The following is a 10,064-nucleotide window of genomic DNA, read 5'->3' as shown; positions in this document are numbered from 1 at the left end:
CTCATTGACCCCTTAGGCTGGAGCTCTCCTCTCTCTGAACATGGTGTCTGTCGCTGGGGATTCTGGCTGAATGAGTCAGGGGCATGAGCTGAAGGCAACTGGGTCCTCCCCCCGGAGGGGCCCGGACAGTGTCGAATCCTGGGAACCTGCCCGCTCAGGACTCTAGTGCTGACACTGTGTGGCCTCCCTCCCAGCTCCTTGTGGGAAGCACAGGGAACCATCCACCCTGGCCCTGTCCTCAGGGGTCCTCCTCTAGCTCTAACAGGCAGGCTGGTTGGTGACAGAGGGACTTCCGGGTCGGGCAGAGCCCTCTGGGGCCTGGGACTTTGGGGCCGCATCCAAGGGACCAGAAAGAGTCAACTCCCCCAGAAAGGGGTGGGTGGGTAAGCTTCCAGGATGGTGCAGAGCCTGGCTGGGGTGAGGCCTACAGCTGGATGGACGGGAGACCTCTTTGGCCACAGAGTGGCTGGGTGTGGGAGGGAGGCGGGAAGGCCTTGGGCAGCTAAGGGTCCTACCCGGAGCCCGTGGGCACTAGTGTGTGTGGGCACTAGTGTGAGATTCCCATGGAGGCTGAGGGGCACTTTTGCTCTTTAGAAAGATCACTCTGGCTGCGACCAGGAGGGAATGGAGGGGGACATGTGTGGAGCTGGGAGTCCAGCTGGGGACTATCGGGGAGTCCAAAAGAAGCAGAGGGGGCTCGGCAGTGACTGTGGTTAGCCCAAGATGGGAGACACTTGGTCCTGTTGTCCCTGGGCCAGGAAAGAATTGGTAGGGAAGGGTGGGCATAGATGGGGGCAGGTGGGCCAGGGGAGGCGAGGGGAGAGGGGAGAGAGCATGGCCTGTGGGTGCCTGATGATCCCTCTTCCTCAGGCAGAAGTCACAGCCATGGGGCCAAGGGGAGGGCCAAGCAAGGGAGCACTGAGTAGACTCGCAGGGAAAGGCAGGGGCTGGGATTGGACTTTTTCTAAAAAGATGTTTTTCTATTTTATTTCCAGATGTGATTCTCCAGCAAGCAAATAAATACCGTGGGGGAGGTGAGAAGAAGAGGTGAGGGCTACTATAAATTAGAAGGAAGCCCAGGTAGGGGAACAGCAGGGCGAAGGGCCGGTGGGTGGGAGGCGGTGGGGAGCCCCCTGGTGGGTACAACCCCCTTCCGCTTTCCGCTGGCCCCCTCCTCAGTTGCTGGCTCCATCCAGGGGTCCTAAGGCACTGCGGTGGGAGGGCCTGCTTGCTCCTCTCCAGGCTGGCCGGCCTTGGGTATCCGCGGGGGCCCAAGCTCACAGGTCAGTCACCTTGTTCTCCACCAGGGCTGCTACCTGCTGCAGACGGCAGGCCAGCTGCATCTTCTGACCCACAGGGTCCTCCTCCAGGGCGCTGATGATCTGCCAGAGCAGAGGAGGGCGCCTCGCTTGAGGCCTCTGCCTTCTGCCCATTAGCCCAGGGCCCCCCAGCGCTGAGTCCATCTCAGCAGCGGCTTGGGGATCCGGCAGGGGCCGCCCCAGGCCTCCCTGAGGCATCTGCACAGAAGTCACGCCTCTTCCCCAACCTGGGCCCTTCCTCCCCTCTGCCCAGATTGGCCTAGACACCTCCTTCCATCCCCAGGGAGATTCCTGGGGCCTCCCTCTGGGCTCTGGGGGCATACCCCTCCCCCCTGGAGAACCCTGGGCCTCACCTGGTCATAATACCTGTGGATGTGGTTGTAGAGTTCTTGCAGAGCTTCCAGGCAGTGGGGAGCAGAGGTGTAGTTCTGGGGACCACACATGGAGGGGTGAGGCTCCAGCCTGGACCTTAAACCCCAACCCTCCCCCCTCCCCCCTGCACCCACCCAAAGGTGGAGGGGTGTGCCCCCTGCACCATGCCTCACCCCGGAGAGCTCGGCCAGAGCTGAGTTCATCTCCTGATAGCTGGCGGGAGAGCTCTGGCGGATGTCAGAGTAGTATCTGGCAGAGGAGACACAGTTAGGGCCGGGCGGCCGCCACCCCCCAGCCCTGATGCCCCAACACCTACCTCTCCACCATCTGCTTGTAGCGAGGGATCTCCCGGGCATAGAGCAGTTTGTTCACTGGGGAATCCTGCTCCGGGTAGGAGTGGGCCTGAGCGGGGAGGCGGGGGGGTGCGGCAGGGGGGAGCTCCGGCCCTGTCACCCTGAATGCACCCCCAGTGCCCCCTCACCCCAGCCTCCTGGCCCCCACTATGCGCCACCCCTCCCAGCCCCACTCAGGGCTCCTTGCTGAGCCTCCATGGCTTCCCCCGGGAGCCCTTCGTCCTCACCCCTTACCCTGCCCACTTTATGCTCGGAGACAGTGCAGGAGTCGATGAAGGTTTGGGCAATGACGGCGAGGATGGCGTCCACGTTGTCCGACACCCGCACGTCAAAGATGAGCCGTGGGTTCTTCAGGGCGTTCACCCAGAACCGCAACAGCAGGCTGGGGACACAGACCAGCCGTGGGCACCGTCGGCCCGGGCCCCAGGCCTGAGTTCCACAGGGAGCTGTCTTGCGGGTCCGTGTCAGAAATGCAGGGTGGATGCCACCAAGCTTGGATTCGTGGGCCGTGCCCTGCATGGGCTGGGGGCTAGCAGGCGACGTACCTGTTCGTCTTCCAGATGTGCAAGGTCTCCGGGTCCTCGATGCCATGCTTCTCGGCCAGCTCGTCCAGGAAGTCAAACAGGTACTTGACGGCAATGGGCACGGGCCTGTTCACGCTGAGAATGGCCTGGAAGGTGTCATCCACGAACTTCTGCAGCGTGCCCTGGAAGGCAGGGGTGGGGTGGGGTGGGGGGGTCTGTGTGGGAGGCAGGTGTGGGCCAGGGCCGTGCTCCGGCGGGGGGTCAGGCCACCTCTCTAGCTCTCAGGACCACGCCCTCCCCCACGGCTCAGTCAGGGGCCCAGCCCCCCAGCCACACCGACCTTCATGGAGAGCAGGCGGGTGAGGTAGATCTCCGGAATCGCCTTGGCCCGCGCCCGCTCGCGCTCCCGCTCCCTCAGGCTGCTGCGACGCGCCTTCGCTCCCTCCAGCTCGTCGGAGGCTTTCACCAGGTGCCAGAGGCGGACCCCACCCTCCTCAGCATCCTCCAGCATGGGAATGTCTGAGGGCCCAGAAGTCTGGCCTCAGTCCTCCGCCCCGGTCCCCTATCCCACACCTCTGGCTGGGGACACCTGGCCGCGGGGCAGGATGGCGGGCGCCGAGGAAGGCAGGGGCAAAGAGCTCAGCCCAACCCCCCATGGTCCCAGAGCTCCCCAACCAGGACGAGCTGCTGGCCTCGTCCGCCCCAGGTCCTTGGCCCCGCCTAGAGGTTGGGCTCGCCCCCTGGCAAGGTGTGGGGGACACCCAGGTGAGGCAGACGGCGTGCCCGGGACTCCTGCCTGCCCACTTCAGAGGACTCACTCTCCCCCGAGGGGCAGTTCTGGGCCAGGCTCTGGGAGACGGCACCTCCGTTGTGCAGCTGGGGGATGAGCCCCACGGTGGCTCCATCCGGGACCTGGCGGGAAGGTGAGTGGAGGCTGGGCTCCTTCCCTGGCTGACTCAGAGGTGGGGGCCTGCCCCCCAGCCCCTGTCCGCCTGGCACCTTGTAGTGCTGTAGGGTGTTGAGTCGCTTCCAGTGGTTCTGGGTCACCGAGGTCAGGTCCTCATCTGACAGGGTTAGGTGGCCAGCAAGGCCCGAGCGCCACTCTGGGGGCACCCAGTGAAGCCCATTAGCCTGCAGCCTGTTCCCCGAGTCTGCACCGGCCGTGCATTCAAGGTGACAAGGTCGGAGCCCCCCCACCCCCAACCATGTGGAGCAGCGCAGGGCTGAGCATCTCCGGGTGGGGACAGCCCCGTGCAGGGACGGGTGGTTGGTTCTCTCACCGAGATCTAGGGCGTGCACCGAGGGCCTCTGGGAGAAGGGGGTGCCCTTGTAGACTTGGTCCAACACCTTCTCTTTGACCTGGGTGATAGTGTCTGTGTCGAGCACCCGCGCGGGCACGCGCTGCGCAGCGCTGCTCCCCGCCGCCCCGCCGGCCCTGGGGCCCACCAGCACCATCAGCGTCAGGGGCCGGAACTCCACGTCCTCCCGAAGCAGGCGGCTGTCGTTCAGGGTCCGTTTTGCCTTGCCGGTCACGGCGTCCACGGGGCCCTTGTCCACCTGGTACTGAATGGCCCGGAGGAGCACGTACAGCGGCTCACCAGCCACCTCCTGCGGCGTCCGCGCCGCGGGCGCGAGGGGACAGGGAGGGGCGGTCAGCTGCGCAGAGGGAGGACGAGAACAGCCGGCCTCGGCCTCACCCCCAGCCCTGCCCGATCCCACGCCTCATGCCCCGGGGGGAATGTGGGCCCGGGTCGGTGAGGCTCCAGGCAGCAGCCTTGAAATGAGGCAAGGGGAGAAGGCGTCAGCCAGGGTGCCCCTCACCTTCAGAAAGGCATAGAGACAGATGGACAGCCAGTTGGTCAGCAGCTTCTCCACCATGGTCTCTGTCCTGCAGGGAGCAGGCCCCAGGTCAGAGAGGTGGTGCTGCAGGGCTCCCGCCCCCCTGGCACCGGGCTGAGCTGGGCAAACAAGGGAAGGCAGAGCTTTTCCACCTGTCAGCCCTTCGTGCCCACGTCCCTGGGAAGGAGGCCCGTCCGATTCCCTCCCAGTGGCTTCTGTCCTAGCCCACCTCCTGGGCGTTCCTGGCTCTGCCCAGCCCAGGACCGGGCGGGGGTGGGGGAGGGTGGGGTGCGGCTCAGCGGGGAGCCACCACCCCTGCTTCCGGGCCCATGGTCCAGCCCCAGCCGACCTGCGCAGCATGAGCTTGGGGTTCTTGTGCACGTAATGGGCGGCCAGGTCACTCAGCAGCGTCCTCATGATGTCAGTCAGGTACTCGAGCTTGCCGTGCAGTGCCAGGGACAGCAGAGAAGCCACGTGGCAGCGGTCCCGCTGGGAGAAGCCGGGCTGCTCCTCCAGGGTGTGGATGAGCTGGGGGCAGGGGCGCTAGCACTCAGGGGCGTCCCACGCATCGTCCCACCTTTGTGCCCGTACCAGCCCCACTTCCATGCCCCTCGAGGCCCGCCCACCCGCACAGCCCTCACTGTGAGGAGGAAGAGCTTGCTGTTGAGCAGGTTGGAGAGCTGCGTGAGGCCCTGGCGCACGGGGCCACGGCGGCCCTCCTCCCCAGGCCCTTCGAGTGCTGGCTGCCGCGGGCAGCCACCATGCCCTGGGAAGAAGACTCGCTCGGCGTAGGTGTGGTAGTCCAGGAAGGGGATCCCACTGGCCTCCAGGTCGCTGCTGAGGTCGGTCATCTCGGTCATCAGGTCTGCAGGCCAGGAGCCACTGACGTGTGGGCTCAGGCCCAGGTGGGCCCTCTGTGCCCCTCCCCACTGCCCTCTCCCCACCTGTGAACTCCTTGCGGCACTGGTCGCCCACACCAATCTCCAGGTTCTCCAGCTGCACCAGAACCTTCTGATAGTCCCGCAGGGCCTGCTTGCTCTTGTGCCTGCAGCCCCGGGGGACCAGGTGTGAGCCACAGGCCCGCGCCTGCCAGGGCCCCGGGGCCACCAAGCTTTTCCGAAAGCGCAGTGGGAAGTTTGCGCAGGCGTGTGCATGACGGGGAGGAGCCTCTCACCTGTACATGAGGGTGAGGAGGAGCACGGCGGCGATCAGCACGGCAGCGCCCAGGCCCAGGCCCACCTGGGCCTCCACGGGGAAGGCAGACAGAGCGGGCTCAGTCTCGTACTGGACGGGGCCCAGGGCCAGGCGCACGTTGCCCATCTGAACCTGATGCGGGGGGCGGCCAGGGTTCCTGAGTGCGGGCCTTCAGGGCCCTGGCCGCCCAGTCCCCTCTGCGCCCGGAGCCCCGCCTCACCACAAACTGTGGCAGGGTACCGGAACCATTCGCGGGCTGCGGGGCCCGGGAGGGCGGCTCGCAGTACAGGTGGGTGAGCGTGAGCGTCTTCACCAGGCACTCGCCATCGCCAATGTGCACGCGCACTTCCTCCTTGCTGATGCCCAGGTTGAGGCCCTGGCCCTGGGAGAGAGACCAGGGGCCTGAGCCGGGGCGCCCGGCCCGTGCCCGCGGTCCCTGCACAGAGCCGGCCCGCGGGATACCCTCACCTCCACGTCCAGGACGTTGCCAGGCTTGAGGCGGTAGGGGCGGGTGGGCTCCTCGCGGCTGAGGGGGGCCAGACGGGGGTTGGGCTGGTACAGGAAGTCCTGGCCCCCACTGGCGCTGGCAAAGTCTACGTGCACACCGTCCAGGCTGAAGAAGACCCGCCGGGGGTGCGCCCCATCTGGCACAGCGGGGCTCTGACACAGGAGGAGGCTGGACGAGTTGACAGAACAGACGGTGGAGCACTGCGAGGGACAAGGAGGGGTGAGCTGGGGCTTCCTGGCTCGCTCCCAGGGGGCAAAGTGGCTCCCCCCACCGCCCCCCCTCCCCGGCCCACTGGGCAAGAGCAGCCCTGCCCCCTGCCGGCGGGGTGCTCACCTGCAGCAAGCCCCCCTCGAGCTGGATACAAGCCTGGGGGGCCGCGGCAGGGGCCCCACAGCTCCTCCTCGGGGTTGGGTCCTGGGGCTGGGCCCCTGCCGCCTGCACCTCTGCCGCGGCCTCCAGCCACACAGACAGCAGGGGCCGCTCCGCCACGTCCAGGCCCGTGCCCCTGACGCGGATCAGCCGCCCGCCCCTGTGTCAGGACAGTAGTTAGACGCAGCGGGTGGGGGGGTGGCGGGCGGCCCCGGGCCAGCCCCACGTCCCCGGCTGGAGCCGAGGCTGCATGCCGCGGACTCGGTCCTCACCCCCGGAAGCTGACGCTGGGCTCCGCCGCCGCGAGCTGCGGGTTGGCAGTGTACTGGAAGGGGCTGGTGAGCAGCGTGCGCTGGGCGTGGCCGAAGACCACTCGAACCACAGCTTCTCCTGGGCTGGCCTGGGACATGGTGTGGCACACAATGGCCTCAGGACACACCGGCTCCCGGCTGCGGGGTGGGGAGGGGGCTGGCATCTTGGGCTCGAGCCTGGGCCTGGCTACCTCACCAGAGACCCACGTTGCCTCCCTCAATGAGGGCAGAGACCATTAGGGGTGGGCACAGTGACCATTGCTCTTGGACTTTGATGGGGGCCTTAGGGAGTCCTGAGTCCGCGGCCCCCACGTACACAAGGAGGTGGCGGGGCCCCCAGGGGATAGCCCCAGCGGACGGCCAGCAGCTTGGGCCCGGGAGGAGAGGTACTCACATAGGACAGGGCTGTCCACCCACGAAGGCCCTGATGCTGCCTCCTGTCTGGAGGTGCTGCCCGTGGATAGTGAGCCGGGTGCCCCCTGCCTGGGGGCCCCACCGGGGACTCAGGCTCAGCAGGATGGGGTCCTGAGGGACAGAGCAGGCTGGGGCAGCCACGGCGGCCTGGCCTGACACTTGCTCCCGTAGGCCCCAGTCCCCAGGCGCCGCGGCTTTATCCCGCAGGCCACAGCTGACCGCACCCTCCTCCCGGAAGCCTCCCAGCTGCCCTCGGCCCCCCAGGGGCCTCTTCTTTCCTCACCGCGCCTCTGCCCCTCGGGACGGCCTCCTCCTCCACCACGGCTTACACCTCCCAGCTCCCCCAAGCCCTACGTCAGGAGATCCAGTCGCCAACCTGCTCTCCCTCAGGCCCCCCCACCGCCCCGCCTGCTGCTCTGGCTGCCCGTCCTCCACCTGGTGGCCGGGATGATCACTCTGATCCCATGGTTTTCCTCCTGGACACGCGGCAGGTAGCCCGAGGCCAGCTTCGAAATCCTCACCTAGGTTTCCCTCCTGCCCCTCCCTCCTACTATGGCCTGCATGGGGACCACCCTGGGGTGGGCGCTGACCTGGTAGGTGAAATGCTGGGTTGAGATGCCCGGTGGCCGATTCTTAATGGCCACTTGGATTGGCCCTGTGGTGCCGTTAGGAGCGGGGGATGTCACACACACAATCCTGGGGAATGGAGGCCCAGGAGCTGCTCAGGGCTCCCATGGACCAGACGCATCTTTAGCGGGAGCCGGGGCCACCCGCCAGCCACTGCCCAGAACCTCCTCCCCCGCCCCCCCTGCTGCCACCCCTCTCACTGCCTGCTCCCCTCTCTCTCCCTCCCCTGGCTCGTCTTCCTTTGGCGCTTCTGACCTGGGCCCGCGTTTCTTGGCTGCAAGCCCCCCTTCTCTCTGGGTAGCCGCTCTCCGAGGGCTTCCCCGGGAGGGCGTCCCTCCCCCCCCCCCCCCCCCCGGCAGCTCGGATGCCTCACCGGGCAGAGGTGCGGTAGAGAGAGGGCTCAGGGCTGCAGGGGCGGCCGGCCACCTTCACGGCATCTTGTACCTCGGCAAGGTCCCGGCCCAGGTTGGAGCCCCAGATGGTGAGGGCCAAGCCGCCCTCGGGGGGCCCAGTCAGGGGCTCGATCTGCAGCAGGGAAGGATGGTGATGGAGTCTCCCAAACCCACATCCACTCGGCAATAGGGGTACCCAACCAGCCGACCGGCCTGAGGCGGGACAGAGCTGCTAGGGCTTGGGGGCCTGAGCAGGGCTGGTCTGACCCAGGTAAGGTTAGGACAGTGGGGGCGGGCGGGGGGGCGGGTAGGGCAGATGGGGAGGAGGTGGGAGGGCTGGGGGCTCACTGTGTCAATGCTGGGAGTGGGACACAGCAGCTCTACAGCCCCGGGGGGGCACAGAGGACCGTAGCGACAGGTAGGCTGGCCGTGGCTGCACCACACGCAGCCCAGGCTCCCATTAGCTGCCTGGCAGCGGCTGCAGTCGGGGCGGCCCACGGCACAGTCGTACAGGGTCACTAGGGAAGGTCAGGCAGGGCGTTGAGGCACCTCCCCTCTGCCACATGCCCTGTCCTACCTGCCCTACCGCCCGCAAGCTCACCATGGAGAGTATGGGCGTTGTCCAGCCGCTGACTCTTGCCCCGGGTGACGTAGATGGGCACTGGGAGCTCCTGCTGGGCCATGGAGGGGCGGAACTGTAGGAGGAGGGTGGGGTCAGGCCGGGCCCAACTCTGGACAACCCTGATCCCTGTCTCCTCCAGGACACTCCTCCCAGAATGGGTGCCTTTGTTCAGTGCCCACATCTCCCACCAGACCGCAAGCCTAGGGCACAGGCTGGGGGTGCCATGTTCCCACTGCATGCCTGGGGCCTGCCTGCCTCATGACTGACGACAGGACACTGATGGCTTCGAACAGTCTGGGAGCCAAGGGGTGTGGGGGGCGTCTGAGGGCTGCGGGAAGCATCTGGTGGCAGGTGAGGCTGAGGGACGGCCGCACACCTGCTGGGCTTGGCAGTAGATGAGGCCCACGTCCCCGGCCATCTCTTCCAGAGAGGCCGGCAGCCTTCGAAGTTCTCCGGGCAGCTCCAGCCAGCAGTGGTAGGAGGCGGGCAGGCTCTGGGAGTAGACAGTGTCAGGACCCTGGACGCAGTCAGCGCCCCCCCCGCCCACCATCCCCGTCCCCTGCTCACTCCGAAATGCTGAAGGTTCCGCACACGCAGGGCCAGACGGCTCTCCCAACCGACCGGCACCAGGAGGGGACCTGCCAGGCCCTCCACCCGGGGACAAGCCCCTGGGCCACGCACCTGGACATCCACCTGGGGAAAGGAGCCCCTTTAGCCCTTCAGAAGTTGAGGGGCCTGGGCAGGACCTAGCGTGGGGTGGGTGTGCGGTGGCACGGGGGGTGGGGGTGGGGGTGGGGGTGGGGGTGGGGGCGGGGCCCACCCACCTCCTGGGCACTGTAGACGGTACCCTCGCCCTCTGGGCAGTGCTCCCCGGACACACAGCGGCTGCTCTGGGGGCACCAGTGGCATGGCCAGAGGCTGCCCACACAAGCGCGGCACCTGGAGGGGCAGGGGGCTGCTCAGGCTGGGCACCATCGGGGGTGGCCACCCCTACCCAGCAGCCAGGCCCAGCACTCACGGGGCAGCCACCTCCAAGGCCTGGACAGCACTGCAGTCATAGAAGGAGAAGTTGGTGGCAGCTACAGCCACGTCCTCAAACATCAAAGCCAGGGGCAAGGTGATGTGGTCTGGGAGGGGGTGGTGGTGGCAGGGTGGGTCACGGGCCTCCTGCCCCTCCGGCTCCTGCCCTGGCCCCCAGCCCCCTGCCCCAGGGGCCCCTC

At 67.2% G+C, this 10,064-nt stretch overlaps 1 protein-coding gene across 1 annotated transcript; it reads right to left on the bottom strand.

Moving 5' to 3' along the window:
- Positions 1-964: 964 nt before the first annotated feature.
- Positions 965-9,971, bottom strand: PLXNB3 (plexin B3; the record flags this gene model as incomplete). The annotated part of the gene is made up of 28 exons (XM_044912328.1): positions 965-1,382; positions 1,673-1,747; positions 1,865-1,940; positions 2,008-2,072; positions 2,279-2,426; positions 2,590-2,750; positions 2,909-3,087; positions 3,387-3,480; positions 3,568-3,671; positions 3,849-4,176; positions 4,390-4,456; positions 4,757-4,935; positions 5,049-5,272; positions 5,352-5,452; positions 5,582-5,733; positions 5,822-5,983; positions 6,070-6,309; positions 6,443-6,638; positions 6,751-6,927; positions 7,184-7,314; positions 7,794-7,899; positions 8,204-8,355; positions 8,571-8,740; positions 8,824-8,917; positions 9,221-9,337; positions 9,412-9,537; positions 9,669-9,783; positions 9,863-9,971. Coding segments are annotated over 28 exons (3,953 nt in total), but the record flags the coding sequence as incomplete, so codon positions are not given.
- Positions 9,972-10,064: the final 93 nt, after the last annotated feature.

This window comes from Neomonachus schauinslandi, unplaced genomic scaffold (genome assembly GCF_002201575.2).
Source record: "Neomonachus schauinslandi unplaced genomic scaffold, ASM220157v2 HiC_scaffold_1229, whole genome shotgun sequence".
NCBI lineage: Eukaryota > Metazoa > Chordata > Mammalia > Carnivora > Phocidae > Neomonachus > Neomonachus schauinslandi.
The sequence above is the reverse complement of the archived record's forward strand: the minus strand, read 5'-3'. Positions and strand labels throughout refer to the sequence as shown.